Source organism: Trichechus manatus, unplaced genomic scaffold (assembly GCF_000243295.1).
Source record: "Trichechus manatus latirostris isolate Lorelei unplaced genomic scaffold, TriManLat1.0 scaffold00356, whole genome shotgun sequence".
Classification (NCBI taxonomy): domain Eukaryota; kingdom Metazoa; phylum Chordata; class Mammalia; order Sirenia; family Trichechidae; genus Trichechus; species Trichechus manatus.
In genome coordinates, this window is record NW_004444292.1 from 576,629 (window position 1) to 599,066 (window position 22,438).

The window sequence follows — 22,438 nt, forward strand, 5'->3', positions numbered from 1 at the left end:
AATTTCTAATATGGTAATTATCAATAGAAACAAAAAATATTTTGGGGTCCTCAGTCATTTTTAAGAGTGAAAGTGAGGCCAAAAAGTTAGAGAACCACTGCCCTATGGAAATAATAAGCAAGTAAACAAAGATACTTAGTGTAGCATTTTAACAGCAAAATAAATAAATAAATAAAGGACACCATGTGTTATAGATGCAACTGTGTCCCCCAAAAATGTGTTATAAATCCTAACCCCTAACTGTAGGGTAGCTATGAGTTGGAATCGACTCCACAGCAATGGGCAATTGAAGGTTATACCTGTGGTTATCCCATTTGGGAATGGGCTGTCTTTGTTATGTTAATGATATGGGATTAGTGCGAGGTGTTTCTTAAATCAATCTCTTTTGAGATATAAACAAGATTAAACAAGCGAGCAAGCACAGATAGGGGAAGAGAGACAACAAGCCACCTGAAGATTGCCCAGGAGTAGAAGCTCAAAAGAGATAAGGATCTTTCTCCAGAGCAGACAGAGAGAAAGTCTTCCCCTAGAGCTGGCACCTGGAATTCAGACTTCTAGCCTCCTAACTGAGAAAATAAATTCCATTAAAGCAATAACAGTGATTAGGTTCTTAGGTTCTGGGTTACTTTTCAGTCCTCTAAAATTCTACGTTGGTCAAATAGCTAAAAGCACTAAAATCATAAAAAAACAAAAAGCCTTGAAGTCATGAAAAATCCACAAAAGAAATGCTAGTATTTTTCAAAAACTTCTATTATATTTAATTTTATCACAAGACTGTCAACGTAAGCTTTTAAAATACAGGTCTTTGATTTCAAGGCAAGAACGTTTTCCCACTTTTAAAATGGAAAGTGATTAGTAAAATGCTGATTTAAAATAAAAACTAAAGAGACAAGCAGCCCAAAAGCAAACTGAAATTTAAAGTTATGTAATTATAAATTAAATACATTATATAATATTACTTTGTTCTTTTAGTTCATTATCTATTTCTTTATTCTACAAATTTATATTAAAATAAAGAGATACTAATAAACAAGGAGTCGGATGGTCTTATTAGTATGGGTGTTTAGAACACTTTAACTGTCTAAGTAGACCGCAGTTTTATTTAAGCACTGTAGTCTATCTTAATATGAAAGTCAGAAGAAATAAAATATTTAACAATAAAATGTAAATAAAATAGGTAAGATTACTAAAAAGAAACAGCTAAGTATTTTTTACTTGGTGTAGAATTAAAATATTTAATATCACTAGACACTTACCGGGACTATGATGAGTTGCAAATCCTCCATTCTGAAACATGTCTCCTGCCACATTCATTCTACCAGGATTAAAAGGTCCCACTCCAGTCTTGTTCTGTGAAGTTAAAGATGAGGTGTATGTTTGTATGTTAACACCAACATTACTTGACTGAAGTCCTTTAGTTACATCTCTCAAGTTGGTATTCTATAGTGATGTTACATGTGTAATCATTAAGTTCTTATCTCTCCCGGTATTCAAAGACCTTACACCTGTTTCTAAGGTTGTAACACTGGTAATAAGAATTTCAGAGTTGGTTCTGTAGTAATAACAGTATTACCCATTCCTGCATTTACCTTACTTCTTGAAACACTAGAAGTGTAGAAATCTGAATCTTTGGTTCTGTTTTTAATTCCGGGAAGTCCCCATTCAATAAAACTGGAAGAATTTTTCTTTTGCCCATGATTTGTTTCTACATCCTCTTCATCATCAATGACAATTGTCTCACTTAAATTTCTCTTCTGAGAAGTCAAATCTCTTGAAGAAGGAAGAATTACAAAACTGTTTCCCTGTAGCTTTTCCCTTCTTGATGATGTAAATACGTTTCTTTGATTAGCTATTGCTGGTGCAGAAACTGAGGGAGGTTGTATAGATTCAATAAATACAACATCATCATCATCATCTTCCAAAGGGTTTCTAGATCTATTAACTAAAGGACTAGTTTGATCACCAAATGAATTTTCTACATCCATGAGACTAGCTGCCATGGCTATATTCCCTAATAAGACAGGAGTCTACTCAGTCAATTTTATTCCTCCCATTGAACACTTATCCATGCCAAAGAACCTATAAGAGACAAAGAAAAAAAACAAGTTCTAGTATGTTATGATTACTGTATTTTACCATAATAAAATAACAAAAATAAAATTTTTACATTCTTTTATGTGATTTCTTATCTCTTAGGAGAAAAACTGACGCCCATTCTGGTTTTCTCCCCCATTAACTATTTAATACTTCTTTTTCAGAGTTTGATGGAAATTAATTACCTAATTTTTGGTACTCCTTTAAAAAAAATCTCAAATCCATAGTACTTAATTTAACCTACTCATTCTTCACAGTGAAAATACACCTGTCTTCTTTCAAATTAGAAAATAACAAAATAATTCTATCAAGTACCAGTAACCTAGGACTCAAATACAATTTTTTCTCTATATGCCTTTTTTACAGTCTTAATAATTTTTTTCGTTGCTGCTGTTGTTGAAACTATACACAGTAGTACATCAATTCAACAATTTCTACATGTATAATTCAGTGACAGTGATTTCATTCTTCAAAGTTGTACAATAATTCTTATGCTCCTTTTCCAATTTATTCCTCTCCCATTAACATAAAATCACTGCCCCCTAACCTTCCTATATAACATTTCAAGTTGCTGTTGTCACTTTGATCCCATACAGATCTTCAAAAGAGCACAATGCTCAGGGCAGACATTCTTTACTAACTGAACTAAATTACTGTTTGGCTTAATGAAGACTTCAGGGGATATTTTTGGTTTAAGGTTTAAAGATAAATTCACAGCAATAGTTTTGGCAATTCATGCAGTCTCCATGACTCTAGGAATTCTGGATTCCATGAGAATGTGAAATTCTCTTCTGCATTTTCTCCCTTTGGATCAGGATTCTTCTACAGAATCTTTGATCAAAATGTTCAGTAATTCCCAAAGTCCATTAAATGGGGGAAAAGACAGTCTCTTTAAAAAATGGTGCTGGCAAAACAGGATATCCATCTGTAAAAAAATGAAACAAGACCCATACCCCACACCATACACAAAAGCTAATTCAAAAAGAATCAAACATCTAAGTATAAAACGTAAAGTTATAAAGATCATGAAAGAAAAAATATAGACAATGCCAGGGCCCTAACACACGGCGTAAAAAAGGATACAAACCATAACTAATGATGCACTAACAGCAGAAGATAGACTAGATAACTGGGAGATCCTAAAAATCAAACACTTATGCTCATCAAAAGACTTAACCAAAAGACTAAAAAGAACCTACAGGCTATAAAAAACTTTTGGCTACAACACATCCGACAAGGTTCTAATCTATAAACTGTATAAGATACTGCAGTAACTCAACAACAAAAAGATATAAACCAATTAAAAAATGGGCAAATGATATGAACAGACACTTCACCAAAGAAGGCAGTCAGGTGGCTAACAGACACATGAGGAAATGCTCACCATCATTAGCCATTAGATACATGCAAATCAAAATTACACTGACATACCATCTCACCCCGACATGACTGGCATGAATAAAAAAAAAAACCCAGAAAATAACAAGTGTTGGAGAGGTTGTGGGGAGACTGCAACTCTTATGCACTGCTGGTGGGAATGTAAAATGGTACAATCACTTTGGAAAACGGTATGACCCTCCCTTAAAAAGCTAGATATAGAAATACCGTATGATCCAGCAATCTCACTCCTAGGAATATATCCTAGAGAAATAAGAGCTGTCATACAAATAAATATATGCACACCCATGTTCACTGCAGTACTATTCACAATAGCAAAAAGATGTAAACAACCTAAGTGTCCATCAACAGATGAATGTATAAACAAACTATGGCACACACACACAATGGAATGTCACATAATGATAAAGAACAATCATGAATCCGTGAAATATCTCACAAATGGATGAATGTGGAGGGCATTTTGCTGAGTGAAATAAGTCAATCACAAAAGGACAAATACTGCATGAGACCACTATTATAAAAACTCAAGATTTACACAGAAAAAAAGTTTTTGATGGTTACTGGGGAGGGGGAGTGGTGGGGAGGGAAAAACATTACCTAGACATAGATAGGTGGTAACTTTGGTGAAGGGTAAGGCAGTGCACAATACTGGGGAACTCAGCACAACTTGATTAAGGCAAAGTCATAGATGCTTCACAGACACATCCAAACACCCTGAGGGACTGAGTTACTGGGGCCGAGGGCTGGGGAACATGGTCGTGGGGGTCACCTAGGTCAGTGGCATTACAAAGTTCATGAAGAAAATATTCTACATCTAACTTTGTTGGGTGGCATCTGGGGTCTTATAAGCTTGTGAGCAGACATCTCAGATACATCTGCTGGTCCCCTCCTGTCTGGAGCAAAGGAGAATGAAGAAAACTAAAGACAAGGGAAAAACTAGTCTAAAGGACTAACGGACCACAAGTACCACAGCCTCCACCAACCTGAGCCCAGACCAACTAGATGGGGGGCCTGGCTGTTACAACTGGCCACCCTGACAGGGATCACAATACAGCATCATCCCAGACAATGTTGGAGAAAAATGTAGGACAAAATCCAGATTCTCTCTCACACACATACACACAAAAGACCAGACTTACTAGACTGTCAGACACCGGAGGAACCCCTGAGACTATGGCCCCTGCGCACCCTCTTAACTCAGGACTGAAGCCACCCCCAAAATTCACCCTTCAGCCAAAGATTGTTCTTGTTAGGTACCGTTGAGTCTGTTCCGACTCATACCGACACAAAACAAAACATTGCCTGATCAGGCACCATCCTCACAATCACTGCTATGTTTGAGCCCACTGTGTCAATCCATCTTGTTGAGCGTCTTCCTCTTTTTCACTGACCTTATACCTTACCAAGCCTGATGTCCTTCTCCAGGGACTGGTCCCTCCTGATAACATTTCCAAAGTATGTAACACAAATCCTCTTGCAATTCTTGCTTCCAAGGAGCACTCTGGCTGTACTTCTTCCAAGACAGATTTCTGAGTTCTTCTGGCAGTCCATGGTATAGTCAATATGCCTTGCCAACACCATAATTAAAAGGTGTCAATTCTTGTTTTCCTTATTCACTGTCCAGCTTTTGCATGCATATGAGGTGACTGAAAATATGATGGTTTGGGTCAGGCGCACCTTAGTCCTTAAAGTGACATCCTTGCTTTTCAACACTTTAAAGGGGTCTTTTGCAGCAGATTTGCCCTATGCAGTACATTGTTTGATTTGACTGCTGCTTCCATGGGCGTTGACTGTGGATTCAAGTAAAATGAAGTCTGTGACAACTTCAATATTTTGTTTATCAGATGTTGCTTATTGGTCCAGTTGTGAGGATTCCTGTTTTATGTTGAGGTGTAATCCATACTGATGGCTATACTCTTTAGTTAAGTGCTTCAAGTCCTCTTAGCTTTCAGCAAGCAGGGTTATGTCATCTGCATATCACAGGCTGTTAATGACTCTTCCTCCAATTCTGATGCTGCATTCTTCTTCATATAGTCCAGCTTCTTGTATTATCTGCTCAGCATACAGACTGAAAAAGTACAGTGAAAGGATACAACCCTAACGCACATCTTCCTTGATTTTAAACCACACAGAATGCCCATTTTCTGTTCAAATGACTGCCTCCTGGTCTATGTACAGGCTCCTCATGAGCACCACTAAGTGTTCTGAAATTCCGATTCTTCACAATGCTATCCATAATTTGTTATGATCCGCACAATCAAATGCCTTTGAATACTCAATAAAACACAAGTTAACATCTTTCTGGTATTCTCTTTTAGCCAAGATCCATCTGAGAACAGCAATGATATCCCACATTCAACATCCTCTTCTAAATTCAGCTTGAGTATCTGGTAGATCCCTATCAATGTACTGCTACAATGTGCTTTTGAATGATCATCAGCAAAATTCTACTTGTGTGTGATATTAATGATACTGCTTGATAATTTCGGCATCACCTTTCTTTGGTTTGGGCACAAACATGGATCTCTTCCAGTCGGTTGGCCAGATAACATCTTTCAAATTTCTTGGCATAGATGAGTGAGTACCTCCAATGCTGCATCCATTTGTTGAAACATCTCAATTGGTATTCCGCAAATTCCTAGAGCCTTGTTTCTCCCCAGTTCCTTTAATACAGCTTGGACTTCCTCCTTCAACACTGATTCTTGATCATATGCTACTTCATGAAATGGCTGAACATCCACCAATTGCTTCTGGTACACCGACTCTGTATTCCTTCCATCTCCTTTCGATACTTCCTGCGTTGTTCAATATTTTGCCCATACAATTCTTCAAAACTGCAATTCGAGGCTTGAACTTTTTCTTCAGTTTTTTCAGCCTGAGAAATCCTGAGCACGTTCTTCCCTTTTGGTTTTCTAGCTCCAGGTTTTTGCATATTTCACTGTAGTATTTTACTGTCTTCTCGAGTTGCCCTTTGAAATCCTCTGTTCAGCTCTTTTACTTCGTTATTTCTTCCATTCACTTTAGCTAGTCTACATTCAAGAGAAAGTTTCAGAGTCTCTTCTGACATCCACTTTGGTCTTCTTTCTTGTCTTTTTAATGACCTTTTGCTTTCTTCATGTATGATGTCATCCCACAACTCATCTGATCTTCGGTCAGTAGTGTTCAAGGACTCATACCTATTTTTGAGATGGTCTCAAAATTCAGGTGGGGTATACTCAAGATTGTATTTTGGCTCTTGTGGGGGTATTTTAATTTTCTTCAGCTTCAACTTGAACTTGCTATGAGTAAGTGATGGTCTGTTGTGCAGTTGGCCCCTGGCCTTGTTCTGACTGATATTGAGCTTTTCCATCGTCTCTTTCCATAGTAGTAGTCAATCTGATTCCTTGTTTTCCATCTAGTGAAATCCACGTGTACAGTCGCCGTTTATGTTGTTGAAAAACAGTATTTGCAATGAATGTCATTGGTCTTGCAAAATTCTATCATGCGATCTCCAGCATCCTTTGTATCACCAACACTATAATTTCCAACTACCAAGTCTTCTTGGTTTCCAACTTTTGCATTCCAATCACTAGTAATATTCAATGCATCCTGGTTGCATGTCTGATCAATTTCAGACTACAGAAGGTGGTAAAAATCTTCAATTTCTTTATCTTTGGCACTAGTGGTTGGTGCATAAATTTGAATAATAATCTGTATTAACTGGTCTTTCTTGTAGTCGTATGGATATTATTCTATCACTGACATTGTTGTACTTCAGGATAAATCTTGAAATGTTCTTTTTGATGATGAATGCGATGCCATTCCTCTTTGTCATTCCCATCATAGACCATATGATTGTCTGATTCAAAATGGCCAATACCAGTCCATATCAGCTCAGTAATGGCTAATAGATTGATCTTTATGGGTTTCATTTTTGATGACTTTCAATTTTCCTAGACTCATACTTTGTACATTCTGCCTTCTGATTATTAATGGATGTTTGCAGCTCTTATTTTGAGTCGTGCCACATCAGCAAATGAGGGCCCTGAAAGCTTTACTTCCATCCATGTCATTAAGGTCAACTCTACTTTGAGGAGGCAGCACTTCCCCAGTCGTATTTTGAGTGCCTTCCAACCTGAGGGGGTCATCTTCTGACTGTATATCAGACAGTGTTCTGCTGTTATTCTTAAGGATTTCACTGGCCAATTTTTTCAGAACTAGACTGCCAGGTTCTTCTTCCTAGTCTGTCTGCATCTGGAAGCTCTGCTGAAACATGTCCACCAGGGGTGACCCTGCTGGTATTTGCAATACCGGTGGCATAGCTTCCAGCATCACAGCAACATGCAAGCCACCATAGCAGGACCAACTGACAGACACGTGGTGCAGCCAAAGATCTGACAGGTCTATAAAACAATAACACATGTGAGGAACGTGCTTAATTCAACTGTGTATATGAGTCCAGATGGGCAACACCTGCCCAAAAGCAATGTCAAGAAGGCAGGAAGGATAGGAAAAATGGACAGATGGAAATAGGGAACCTGGGATGGAGAAGGGGAGAGTGGTGACAAATCACGGGGATTGCAACCAATGTCACAAAACAATCTGTGTATAAATTATTGAATAAGAAACTAATTTACTCTGTAAACTTTCAGCTAAAGCATACACACACACACCCAAGTTCAGTAATGGTATCTGGGCACCATTCGGTTCCTCTGGTCTCAGGGCAAAGGAGGTAGTTATTCACTGAGGCAATCAGCCACACAGTCCACTCCCTCCTGATTCCTGACCCTCTTTCCTCTGCTGCTCCAGGGAAATAGAGACGAATTTTTGTGTCTAGGATGGCCGCTTGCAAGCTTTTAAGACCCCAGGCACTACTCAACGAACCAGAAGTAGCACAGATGCACTAAACACGGTATCAGGCCAATTAACTGGGAAGTCCCATGAAACCATGATCATAAACCTCCAAACCAAGAAACCAAATCCCATGGGGTGTTTGTTTGGTTGTACACAAGCAGCCACATTAGCTGTTTTTTGTTGTTGCTATTATAAAAGACATATATCACACATTTGCCAAATCAACTTTTTAGAGGTTTACAACTCATTGACATCAATTAATGAGCCGTGCAACTATTCCCTTAATCAATGCAAACTTTCCATCTCTGTACACAGCAGCTCAGTGCTGCATGAGCAATAACCCTTCTTCCCCCTCTCTCCTGTCCCTGGTAACCATTAATAAGCTTAGGTCTCTATACATTTGCCTCTTCTTGTCTTTTTATATGTTACATCATACAATTATTTGTTCTATTGTGATCACCTTATTTCACTTAACAAGTCTTCAAGCTCCATCTGTGTTGTAGCATGTATCAGGACTTCATTTCTCCTACTGGCTGAGAAGTATTCCATTACATGTATGTATCAATTTTTTTTATCCATTTATCCATCAATGGGCATTTAGGTTGTTTCCACCTTTTGGCTACTGTCAATAATGCTGCAATGAATACTGGTTTTTAAGTCTGTTTTCAAGTCTTTTGGGTTTATATTTAGGAGTGGAATTCCTGTGTTGTTCATATGGTAGTTCTGTTTTTAGTTTTTTGAGGAACCACCACACTGGTTTCCACAATTTTGTATCCCCATCAGCAACGGACGGGGGTTCTAATTTCCCCACATCCTCACCAGTATTTGTCAACTTCCTTTTTTTTTTTTAACCTTAGCCATCCTACTTTGTGAGAGTGAAATGGTGGTATCTCATTGTGGTTTTGATTTGCATCTCTCTGACGGCTCATGTGTTTAGCGGTCATTTGTATATCCTCTTTGGTGAAATGTATATTCAAGTCCTTATACTCCATGTACTTTTATCTATTAAAGTGAATGATATGGTCCAATCCTTATTTCCTTAGTGTCTCTTGTTACTGATTTTTGAATTCTTTGTTTCCAACATAACTACATGATTAAACTTTTCTGAACTTTCTTGTCCTCATCCAGGAAGTTTAAGTTCTTTTGTACCTGACATTATGCTATGGACTTTTAGTGTAAAATCCTTAAAGCCACTATCATGCTGGTGATAGTGAAGTTAATAATGTTTAATAGTCACCTCTACCTCAAAGGTAAGAGGAGAAAAAATAAGAATGATTATAATATAGATATGCAGAAATGATGGGGAGTTGAGGTAGTTATATATGCTGGCCTCCATTTTCTCAGTACAGTAAAAACTGAAGAGCCTAAAGGGGGAATAGGTAAGTGTTTAATGATTAAGAAAACTCACTTAAGCAGTCATTATTCCATTTTAAACATCTCATACTGAAATATGTTAAGTAACATTTTTACTCTAAAAAAATTTTCAGACTGATTTTAATAGATAATAGGTAATAACAGGCAATAATAGGTAAAATATATTCTAATATGGACTATGCCATTAAACATATTAACCCATTAATTTTACTTAAGTGAGATAGGAACTATTATTATTCTAGCTTTACCAATTAGGAAACTAAGACTCAAAAGAAGTAACCTGCCCAAGTCTTCAATGCAGGAAAGAGCAGAGTCTGACTACAGAATCCATTTCAAAACTACTACATTTTATGCAATTAATGTGTAAAACAATAAAGAAACAAATTACTCATCTTTTATTAAGATGAGTCAATTCATTAAAATAACAAAACCAACATTCAAGTAAGGATGTTTCAAAAATAAATAACAAACCAAACGGACCTATTTAAAAGGTTTACAAAAGAAACACAAAAATCAGGACCATGGTTAACACTCATTCATCAAGCAGAGTAGTGTCATTTATGAGGTGGATGTTCAAAAGAAAGAGGCAATAATCCAGCCTACATATACTAAAGAGTTATGAAATACAAGAGCTGTTATTAACACATGAGTTCTCTTAGTCCTTCCTATATTCAAATAAACCTAAAAAAGAAAATAATTTTAAGAAGAGCTACAACTGATTTCACAGTAGCCTTTGGTGGCTGGCTGCTAGGTCCTATTTTACTCTTCTCAAAGGAAAAAGCACAGAAGAGAAAGGACATTCTTCACCTTCAGCTACCTACAGTCATCTTCTCCAGTAAAAAGAAAAAGCATTCACGTATTTCCAAATTCCAGATAATAAATAAGTTAAATGACTACCAGAAGCCATTGTGTACACAATTTAGCCAAACACTTTAATTCCATAAACACAAGACCATGTAAAAGTTTTGATCCTCTCTACAATATTGTCCAAAAACAGAGGGAAAAACTTACTGTTTAGCCAATTAGCTGTGTACCACTGAGCAAACTACTTTACTTCATTGAGCTTTAATTTTCTAAACTGTACACTGTCAAGTGGGAATAACATGATTTCCGGGTTTTTACTGAGATAACTGGACATACAAGTCCCTAGCACACTAGCTGGACCATACAATAGACTGTAAAAAAAAAAAAAACCCAAATCCTCTTCCCTATGAGCAGGATTCTAGCAAATACTCTGCCCACATCCTAGGATTTCAACAGGCATCTAATTTAAAATATTTACCTAATTTTGTGATACCTTATTCACCCTCAAGTTATAACTATATTTGACGATTAGTTGATTTTCATTTTGATACCATGAAATTACTATTAAAAACACACACCAGGAAAAGGGAGTTATTGCTTAATATGTCCTGAATTTCTGTTTGGGGTGATGAAAAATTTTGGAAATATATAGCTGTGACAGCTGCACAACATGGCGAAATGTAATTAATGTCACTACTGTACACTAAAAAATGGCTAAAATGATAAAATGTTCTACATCCTACTTTGGTGAATAGTGTCTGGGTTCTTAAAAGCTTATGAGCGGCCATCCAAGATACTCCACTGGTCTTACTCTGTCTGGAGCAAGAGAGAATGAAGAAAACCAAAGACACAAGGGAAATATTAGTCCGAAGGACTAATGGACCACAACTACCACAGCCTCCACCAGATTGAGTCCAGCACTAGATGGTGCCCAGCTACCACCACGGATTGCTCTGGTAGGGATCACAACAGAGGTTTCCAGACAGAGCTGGAGGAAAATGTAGAAGAGAGTTCTGACTCACTGAAAAAAAAAGAAGACCAGACTTATTGGTCTGACAGAGACTGGAGAAACCCCAAGAGCATGGCCCCCGGACACTCTTTTAACTCAGTAATGAAGTCACTCCTGACGTTCATCCTTCAGCTGAAGATTAGACAGGCCGATAAAATAAAATGAGACTAAATGGGCACACCAGCCCAGGGGCAAGGACAAGAAGGTAGGAAGGGACAGGAAAGCTGCTAACAGGGAACCCAAGGTCAAGAAGGGAGAGTGCTGACATGTTATGGGGGTGGCAACCAATGTCACAAAACAATATGTATATTAATTGTTCAATTAGAAAATAATTTGCTCTATAAACCTTCTTAAAAAAAGAAAAAAATGGCATATTTTGTTATATATATTTCAGCACAGTTAAAAAACAAAACCAACATCCAAAAAAACCCCAAACCCATTAAGTCAAATTTCGACTCATAGTGATCCTATAGGACAGAGCAGAACTGCCCCGTAGGGTTTCCAAAGTTGTAATCTTTATGGAAGCAGACTGCCACATCTTTCTTCCAGAGCAGCTGGTGGGTTCGAACCACCAACCTTTCGGTTAGCAGCCAAGTGCTTAACCACTGTGCCACCAGGGCTTCTTGAAACCAACATACACCAATGTAAAATCTAAGGAAAATCTGTACACCACTACACAAAAAGTTAGGACTCCCTAGGTGGCACAAATGGTTAAGTGCTGGACTACTAACTGAAAGGTTGGTGGTTCGAACCCACCCAGAGGTGCCTTGGAAGACAGGCTTGGTGATCTTCCGAAAAGTCATAGCCTTGAAAACTCTAAAGCAGTTCTACTCTGCACACATGGGGTCGCCACGAGTCCGAATCGAATGGACAGCAACTGACAACATAACAAAAAGTTAGACTGAAACCCAAGCAAGACTCTTACATGCAAACTATCTCTAGATAATTCTCTAGAGAATGGGTAACAACCTTGCAGAATCTTTAATTAGGGATAAGGAAAAACAGTTAACATTAAAACGAATATATCAATAAAGGTACTTTAAAATCTGTCGCCGTCGAGTCAATTCTGACTCATGGCAACCCCGTATGTGTCAGAGTAGAACTTTGCTCCACAGGGTTACCATGGTTGATTTCTGAGAAGTGGATTGAGAGGACTTTCTTCTGAGGCGCCTTGAAAAACACCCACCTTTTTGTTAGTAGCTAGCGCATTAACCTTTTGCAAATACCCTGTTGTACTTTAGCTCTCTTCTGTTGGATTACTTTTAGAAATATATCATAATTTTTAAAACACGCTTTTCAAAAGCTGCAAATAATTTTGCTGAATTCAAGTTATAACTGAGTATCATTAAATTTCCTGAAATGATCTCCAATTTAAAAAAAAAAGAATAATTTAACGTTGTTGTTAGGTGCCGTCGAGTCAGTCCCAAATCATAGCTACCTTATGTACAAGAACAAAACCCTATCCAGTCCTGTGCCATCCTCACAATCGTTATGTTTGAGTCCATTGTTAAAGCCACTGTGTCAGTCCATCTTGTTAAGGGTCTTCCTCTTTTTCGCTGACCCTTTACCTTGCCAAGCATGATGTCTTTCTCCAGGGACTGATCCCTCCTGATTAAATGTCCAAAGTACGTGAGATGATGTCTCCTCATCCCTGCTTCTAAGGAGCATTCTGGCTGAACTTTTTCGAAGACAGATTTGCTCATTCTTCTGGCAGACCACGGATATTCAATATTTTTTGCCAACACCATAATTCAAAGGTGTCAATTCTTTGGTTTTCCTTATTCATTGTCCAGCTTTTGCATGCATATGAGGTGACTGAAAATACCATGGCACACTTTAGTCTTCAAACTGTCATCCTTGCTTTTCAACGCTTTAAAGGGGCCTTTTGCAGCAGATCTGCCCAATGGAATATACGTCATTTGATTTCTTAACTGCTGCTTCCATGGGTGCTGATGGAAGATCCAAGTAAAACGAAATCCTTGACAACTTCAATCTTTTCTCTGTTTATCATGATGTTGCTTATTGGTCTAGTTGAGAGGATTTTTGTTTTCTTTATGTTGAAGTGTAATCCACACTAAAGGCTGTGGTCTTTTATTTTTATCAGCAAGTGCTTCAAGTCTTCTTCACTTTCAGTAAGCAGAGCTGTGTCATCTCCATATTGAAGGTTGTTAATGCATCTTCCTCCAATCCTGATGCTGCATTCTTCTTTATACAATCCAGCTTCTCAGATTCGCTCAGCATACAGACTGAATAAATATGGTGAAAGGATACAGCCCTGACACACACCTTTCCTGATTTTAAACCATGCAGTATACTCTTGCTCTGTTCGAACAACTGCCTCTTGGTCTGTGTACAGGTTTTGCATGGGCAAAACGAAGTGTTCTGGAATTCCCATTCTTCGCAATGTTATCTATAATTTGTTACGATCCACACACTCGAATGCTGTGGCATAGTCAATAAAACACAGGTAAACATCTTTCTGGTATTCTCTGCTTTCAGCAAAGATCCATCTGACATCAGCAATGATATCCCTCTGTCCATATCATCTTCTTAATCCAGCTTGCATTTCTGGCAGTTCCTTGTCGATGTATTGCTGCAACCACTTTTGAATGATCATCAGAAAATTTTACTTGCATATGATATTAATGATACTGTTCAAAAATTTCTGCATCCTGTTGGATCACCTTTCTTTGGAATGAGCACAAATATGGACCTCTTCCAGCTGGCGGGCCAGGTAGCTATCTTCCAAATTTCTTGGCAAGAACGAGTGAGCACCTCCAGCGCTGCATCCGTTTGTGGAAACATCTCAACTGGTATTCCATCAACTCCCGGAGCCCTGTTTTTCGCCAATGCCTTCAGTGCAGCTTGGACTTCTTCCTTCAGTACCACTGGTTCTTAATCATACGCTAGCTCCTGAAATGGCTGAATGTTGATCAATTCTTTTTGGTACAGTGACTCTATATTCCTTCCATCTTCTTTTGAAGCTTCCTGTGTCGTTCAATATTTTGTCCACAAAATCCTTCAGTATTACAACTCTAGGCTTGCATTTTTTTCTCTTCAGTTCTTTCACCTCAAGAAATGCTGAAATCTGTCTCCATGGGTGATCCTTCTGGTATTTGAAATACTGGTGGCATAGCTTCCAGCATCACAGGAACATGCAAGCCACCACAGTACGACAAACTGACAGACACGCTGTGGAATAATTTAATACCTGTTCAATATTCAATCATATTTCTATAAAACTAAGTAGAACTCACATATTCTACTGTAGTCAGTTAAAACAGAAATGTTGACATATAAGATTAGCATGTGATGAAAAAGGTAAACTTACCTACTTAGGAATCTTCCAAAAATTACAACCCTCAAAAGTGATTTTAAATACTTTGTTTTTAGAAAGAAAGCATTTAAAAATATTGTTTCAAAGGTTCACTTTTTGTCACCTATAACATTTTTTAGGCTCTATAAAGACAACCAGGATGTATGCTACAAAAACTGTTGTTTATTACTAAGGAGTTTCAGAACATGTTTTACAGCACCTCTATGAATACACACACATCAAACATACATATACAAATATATATATACAGAGAAAATATTTTTTAAATTGTGGTGAAAATATACACAAGAAAATAATCACCAATTCAACAATTTCTACATGTATAATTCAGTGACACTAATTACATTCTTCATGTCATGCAACCCTTATTGCTACACTTTTCGAAATTATTCTATCACCATTATAAAACTGAAATGTCTCCTAGGCAAAAACTCCCTTCCCCCCTCCCTCCCACCACTGGTAACTACATACAATCTTTCTTTTCTATGTATTTGCTTATTTCACATAAGTGAGATCATACAGTATTTGTCCTTTTGCAACTGACTTATTTAGCTCAGCATGATGTTTTCAAGGGTCCTCAATGTTGTGGCATGCATCAAGATTTCATTTCTCTTTATGGCTGAGTAATACTCCTTTCTATGTATATACCACATTTGTTGATGGACATCTTGGTTGTTTCTACATTTTAGCTATTGTGAAAAGTGCTACAATGAACACTGGTATACAGGTTTCTGTTTTTGTTCTTGCTTTCACTTCTTCTGGGTGTATACCTAGGATTGGGATTGCTGGGTCATCAGATCTAATTTTTAAAGGTTATTAACAAAATAGAAATAGACAGATAATCTTAAAATAAAAATATTTTATACAAAAATAATCTCAATCCTAAAACCAATTTCATGTTTAATACGGAAATACTATAAGCATTTCCATTTAAAATCAGCAACAAAATATAGGTGTGCCATTGTTTTAGATGTACCAGCAAATGTAATGAGATAATAGAAGAATCAGCTGAATACCCCAAACAACAAGAGAATTATTGGCACAGTGGTTAAGTGATACAGCTGCTAACCAAAAGGTCAGCAGTTCAAATCCACCAGCTGCTCCTTCGAAACCCTATGGGGTGGTTCTACTCTGTCCTCTAGGGTCGCTATGGGTTGGAACCAACTTGATAGCAATGGGTCAACGGGTAGGTACAAAATTACTGTCTAGAAATCAACAGCCTAGTAGCAATTAAGGTGGTGGACTGATCACACACAACCAAGTTCACTCTCTTCTAAGACTCCATGTAAATAATGTAAAAAACAAAAAACAAAAAAGCTGCTGTTGAGTCAGTTCCAACTAATAACAACCCTATAGGACAGAGTAGAACCGCTCCATAGTGTTTTCAAGAAGCAGCTGGTGGATTCGAACTGCCAACCTTTTGGTTAGTAGCTGAGCTCTTAACCACTGTGCTATCAGAGCTCGAAACAACAGTAAAGATCTTTAAAAAAAAAAGGAAAGAAGAAAACAAAAGCCATAAACCCACAAGGAAGGGAAGAACAAGAGAAAAAAATAAAAGCAACAAAATCTTAGAAGCTGAAGAGTATACAGAGGAGCAGTTAATTAACTCAGCAGACCTGAGACAGCCAAACTCTAAAATAGTGGTGGAAAAAGCTGAGAAACATCCTGATTTATGCTGCAGAATCCTCAAAAGGTTCAGGAACCTGAAGTACCAGGTACCCCTAGAACAGAAGGTAGGTGGCTCAAAGAAGGAGGTTGGAGGATCTTAGATCCTTTCCCTCTCTCCATGTTGATGGCAACAGGCCTCTCCCTACTCGGGTATAAATCTGTCTTTGGAGGAGATGGTGTTGTTGCTGTCAAGTGTTGTTCAGTCATTTTCGACTCATAGCAACCCCATGTGACAGAGTAGAACTGCTCCATAGGATGTTCTTGGCCTGTAACCTTTACAGACTCTTTCTCCCATGGAGCTGTGCTGGGTGGGTTCAAATCGCCAGCCTTTAGGTTAGCAGCTGAGAGCTTATCTATTTGTGCCACTAGAGCTCTTTGGAGAGGATAAGACACAGGATCTTTTACTTTGGTTCACCAAGCACACTGAATGCCTCAGTACTATGCATATAAAATGCTCCCCTATCCCACTTCATTCTCAGAGAGCTGGCAGCCAGAGTTCTATCTTCCATGCAAAACTCTCTGCTTTGAAACTAAACCAAAACCAAATCTATTGCCATCAAGGCAATGCTGACTCACAGTGACCCTTCAGGACAGAAGAGAACTGCCCCATAGGGTTTCCAAGGCTGTAATCTTTACGGAAGGAGACTGCCACATCTTTCTCCCGCAGAGTGGCTGGTGGGTTCAGACCACCAACCTGTCAGTTAGCAACCGAGCCCTTTAACCACTGCACCACCAGGGTTTGTGAAACTAGGAGCCAACAAAAAGGAAAGATTTGAAGATACTGACTTCCATGAGGTTCCCCAGTAACTGGCCAACAGTTCACACTACAGTGAAGCTTCAAGTTGAAGTTCCATCCTTATTCTTCCAATCTGCTTTCTAGTCCCCAATTCTTAACTGTAGACCAGTCAAGGATTACCAAAATATGAGGAAAGCCTCTAACATGAAAAACAGATTACAAAGAGAAAAGGAACAAAAGAAAAAGAAATCATACGAGAAAATGAAAAACCACAAAACTATCCCTAGTACTCTTGATGGATAAGTGCTGAGCAGAAGGCCAGAAAAAATTAACACTTACAAAAGAGTTGACAAAAATTAAAAGTTTAGCAGCAGAAATGGAAAACTCTGTAAAAAGTCTGGAAGATAAAGCTGAGGGAATCTAGGGGTTAGAGCAAAAAAAAAATAAAGACAATTACAGCTACCATTAACTGTGTGTTCCATAACTTATGGGCCAAGCACTTTACATATTTTTATACTTTTTTCAATCCTCTGAACAATTGTGGGAAGACAGACATATTTATTCATTTATAAAGTATGTATAATAAAGGCTCAGAGATAAAGTGACTTGCCAAAGTAAATAAGAGAGCAGAGATTTGAACCCAATGTGGCTGGCACCAAGACCAGGTGCTTTCTACTATTATCAAGTTGTAAATAATCAGCTGAGAAAAATGGCTTTTCTTAAGTGGTAACAACTGAGTCAGTAACACACCCAAATCCCATCATTTCATCAAGCTACTACCATAAAATGTGAAATATCACTTCATATCCTACGAAAACTTTCTGGTTGAAATAATATCCATTACTAAAAGCTAGATATAGCACTCTACACGAGCATTAACATCCTGGAGAAATAGATAAAAACAGCAAAGTAACGCCTTTGAGGATAGAAGAGGGAAAGAACCAGGGACAGGAATTACTAGAGATGGCAAAGGGAAGACATTATGGGAAACACATAAACACAAGTTGCTTTTCGACGAGCAATGGAAAACTGTTTGATCATGGCTGAAACGACAAGATCAGCAGGAGGACCTAAAACTTTATAGAACCTCAGTTAATAAAATGCAGAACTTAAAAAAATCATTTTGTGACCCCTAATAAAGTTGTAGGTTTCCCTGGGTGGCTTGAACCCCCCCAAGAGGCACCATGAAAGACAGGCCTGGCAATCGGCTTCCCAAAACCCTATGGAACAGCTGTACTCTGTTCATGGGTTGTTATGAGTAGGAATCAACTTAATGGCAACTAACAACAACAATAAAGTTACTGATTCAGGCAAATATTGGTGTTAAAATCTTTAACTGAATAGCTGACAGAGAATTCTGTATTTGTATCATATCGAAATTAGTATCACATAGATTACTTTCTGGTAAGGCAAGGAAAAAAACATTAACTGCATAATGGAGGGATCAGGCTGTCACTACCTTAATCCAGTTGTTTTAGAATCACAAATAGTGTGACAACCAATTATGTAATTCCCGAGGTGATGCAATATTAATTATACAACATCACCTATGGTATATTCTTTATAAAAATCGACCCTTTAGACATAATTTCCAGAATACAAGATTTATAAGATTTAAATGAACACAGTAAATGACAGCATGAAGAAGCAATGAGATCAATCCTTCTTTAGGAAAAATTATCCAGCAAGTCAGCATCCAGAAGAAAGGGACTTAAAGAACATAACAGGCAGATGCAATGTATGGATTCTACTTTGAATAAACTACTTGGGGACAACTGGGGGCATTTGAACAGACTGGGGAATGGATATATTAAGAAGCTCCTGTTATTTTCTTGAGGTGATATTATACTTATTTGGCTTTACAGGGAAAGTCATTTTTATAAAAACATACTAAACTAGGGCTGAAGTATCACAATGTCTGTAACATACTTTAAAATACTTCACCATGAAAATATTTTAAATTAAAATAAAATTAATTTGGAAAGAAAACAGGCCTCCATAAAAGTCATTTAAATAGGAATACTCAGAATAACAGAAAGAAAAGTTAAAGTTAGTTTAATTCTGTAGTCCTATATAGTTATATAAGTGATTGAAGTAAACAAAACAATCCAAAAATTGTAGAACCAAGGTCACATATCATGCTGGGATGAAAATTTAGAAAATGACAAAAACTAACAAAAATCTGGGTTTAACACGTAAAAAATGGTTTAAATGGCAAATGCTTTGTTATATATATTTCACCACAATTAAAAACACAAATCTTGATAATGCCAAATCCTAATTATCTGTAAGTGATTTAAGGGCTTAATATCAAAGTACAAATTAAAACAAAAATTTTATTTAACCAATGACCTTAACATTCAACTCTATTCAAACCTTTAGGTAATTAAAATTGCTCTGTAGTGCTGGTAATCACACAAACTAACTTAATTTAATTTTGTCTACACGTCTTACAGAATTGATAATGAAAAACAGGTTAGAAATTAAGATCCTAGAATAGCAGCATCAGAGTTGAAGGTGAAAAACTGTTCTGATCGTCGGACAGATGACAGTGCTGGCCCACTATTCACAAGATATAGCCTTAATAAAATTAACAGAATGCAACTGGTCACATAGTAGGTGCTCAATAATATTTATGGAATAAAATTGTTTCCATAAGTCTTAATTAGTTGCCCAAGCCATTCACAGTCTTCCTCAACTCAAGATCAACATCACCCCTTCTAGGCAAAATCTCCCTCTTCGGGTTGAGGTGGAGGAAGTAGTTTTCAAAGTTTAAAAGAACCAAATGCAAACTTTCATTCAGTTTATTCATTTCCAAATTCCCACTGAATTCAGGCAATGACTACAGTACTTGGCAACTACTGCCAAAGTAACATACACAAAGGCATTGCTATAAGTTGTAAAGTGAAGAGGCTGAGACTTTCCCCTTCACTTTATTTTAATTATACCATACTTTCTTGTGTTCTAAACCTGCAACTTCACCTCAGTATTATTCCATGAACTGGCACTTACGTATTTCTGTTAACACATCCAAATCTCATTTTCAGAATCAAGCTTGTTTACATTTTTTGAGAACAAAATACCTTAAAATTCTTTCGCATCAAATATAAATCCATGGTGAAACACTTGTGCTTGATTTTTGCTGTCCATAAAGGAAATACACGTACGCAGAACCAAAAGGAAACCAAACCCTCTGCCGTCAAGTCAGAGTCAAGTCAGAATCTACTCAAACGGATCCTATAGGACAGAGTGGAACTGCGTCATAGGGCTTCCTAGGGCGTAATCTTTACAGAAGCAGATCATCAGGTCTTTTCTCCTGTGGAGCAGCTGGTGGATTCGATCCACTGAACTTTCGGTTAGCAGCCGAGCACTTAACCAGGGCTCCTTTTAAGCCATCTACCATCCTGTAATTAAAGTCTCAGGAGGGAAGGTGATAGGAAATTGGGAAGAGAGAACATTTAAAGAAACAATGGTCAAAAATGTTCACAATTCTGCCTGGGCCTATTTAAGCACTCTATTAGAAACCTCACTCTAGCAGAAGCCAGCTGCCATGTAAGAAGTGCAACTACCCGGGACCACAAGGGAGAGAGCAATGTCAGCCAGTTCTCCACTCTTTGAGCCATCCCAGGCCAGGTACTAGACTTGGGATTGATGGAGCCATCTTGGACATTCCAGCCCCAGCAGACAGTGAATGGAGAACTGAGGCCCCAGACATATGGCCCCTGTTGAGCCATTCCACCCACTCAAGCAGTTGATGCCATATACATGCAGCATAGACCAGTCATCCCTACTGTGCCCGGCCTGAATTCCTGACACAAAAAATCATGAACACAATAAATAAATGCTGTCTTACACCACTTCAAAAAAATTTACAAATTTGATAAATACTTTAATCTACAGATCCAAAAAACTCAGCAGACCCCAAGAGGAATAAATAAAAAGAAGACCCCAATAGGTATACCAAATTAGTGACAAAAAGATCATTCAATAAATGATACTGGGACAACTCACTTTACATTAAAAATAATTTATGTCACTACTTGACATCATGCACTTCAGCTATGTTTAAGTGCTAAGCTTTTGATGCTAAAACTGTTTAACAATTAGAAGGAAAAAAACCACTTTTATATTATTGAATGAGTATGCAGTCCCATGCCATGTCATAAATTCCAAATGTCCTAAAGGAAAAATGATGACAGAAATATTTTAATTATTTTTTTGAAGGAAAATACCATAAACATATTTAAATGTTAGCCACTCAACTCACTTGGAGAAACTATTTTACCTTGTATACTCAAAAGAACAATACTTAGATTTTACAAAACACTTTTAAAAAGAAAAAAAAAAAAAGGCAAAAACAGAATATTACCAATTAATAAAGAGAAATAAACACAAATGGACAATAAACATGAAAATATGCTCCAACTCAACAGTAATTATGAATATGCAAATTATAAATGAAGATTTGTTTGGCCCATAATTCTGGAAACATTTTAAAGTTTTGATAACTAAATAATATTTAAGCTTTCCCTTAAAGCATGATAAACTTTGCTTGATGATAAGGGAATTAATTAATCCCAAGGAAAAAAGTAAAACAGAAAAGTGGATGCTATGATCAAATAGGAGGAAGCAGACAGACAACCAAAGATGCCTGAAGAGGCATGGTGACAGTCAAGGTGGAAAATATTTTGAATGACAGGTTAAAGAAATTAGAATTTATCTTTAAAACTGCATCAAATGAGATATGTTTCATGGAATACTTGTATCATGAGATCAAAACACATTTGGAAAATTCACTATCTCCCTTTAAAGATTCTTATTATGCTTGAAAATAATAGATGGAAAAGAAATAGGAAAAAAAAAAAAAAACAGAAGCAGCATAATATAACTACTCTAAGGAGCCCTGGTGGCTCAATGATTAAACACTCAACTACTAGCCTGAAAGGTCAGCAGTTCAAACCCACCAGCTGCTCTGCGGGAGAAAAGACCTGGCTATGTGTTCCCATAAAGATCACAGCCTAGGAAATCGTATGAGGCAGTTCTACTCGTCATATAGATTGCTATGAGCTGGAGTTGACTCGCCTACACACAACAACACAACTGTTCTAATCCCAACTTCCCATTAAGTAGTGTGACCCTGAATTATTTTGCTACTCTCTCTGGCTTAAAATTTCTTCATTTG

At 37.4% G+C, this 22,438-nt stretch overlaps 1 protein-coding gene across 4 annotated transcripts in view; it reads right to left on the reverse strand.

Moving 5' to 3' along the window:
* Positions 1–22,438, reverse strand: part of ZMYM5 (zinc finger MYM-type containing 5) — a 45,149-nt gene that overhangs the window by 18,644 nt on the left and 4,067 nt on the right. For 2 of the 4 annotated variants that reach the window (XM_023725694.1, XM_023725695.1), the window contains exons 3-5: positions 20,340–20,493; positions 1,590–2,079; positions 1,257–1,350 (exon numbers count right to left, since the gene is read on the reverse strand). In XM_023725694.1, coding sequence (XP_023581462.1) covers positions 1,257–1,350; positions 1,590–2,000 — 505 coding nt within the window. In that variant the 5' untranslated portion in view covers positions 2,001–2,079; positions 20,340–20,493. The remainder of the gene's footprint in view (positions 1–1,256; positions 1,351–1,589; positions 2,080–20,339; positions 20,494–22,438) is intronic. The other 2 variants (XM_023725696.1, XM_023725693.1) reach the window with 1 other exon arrangement.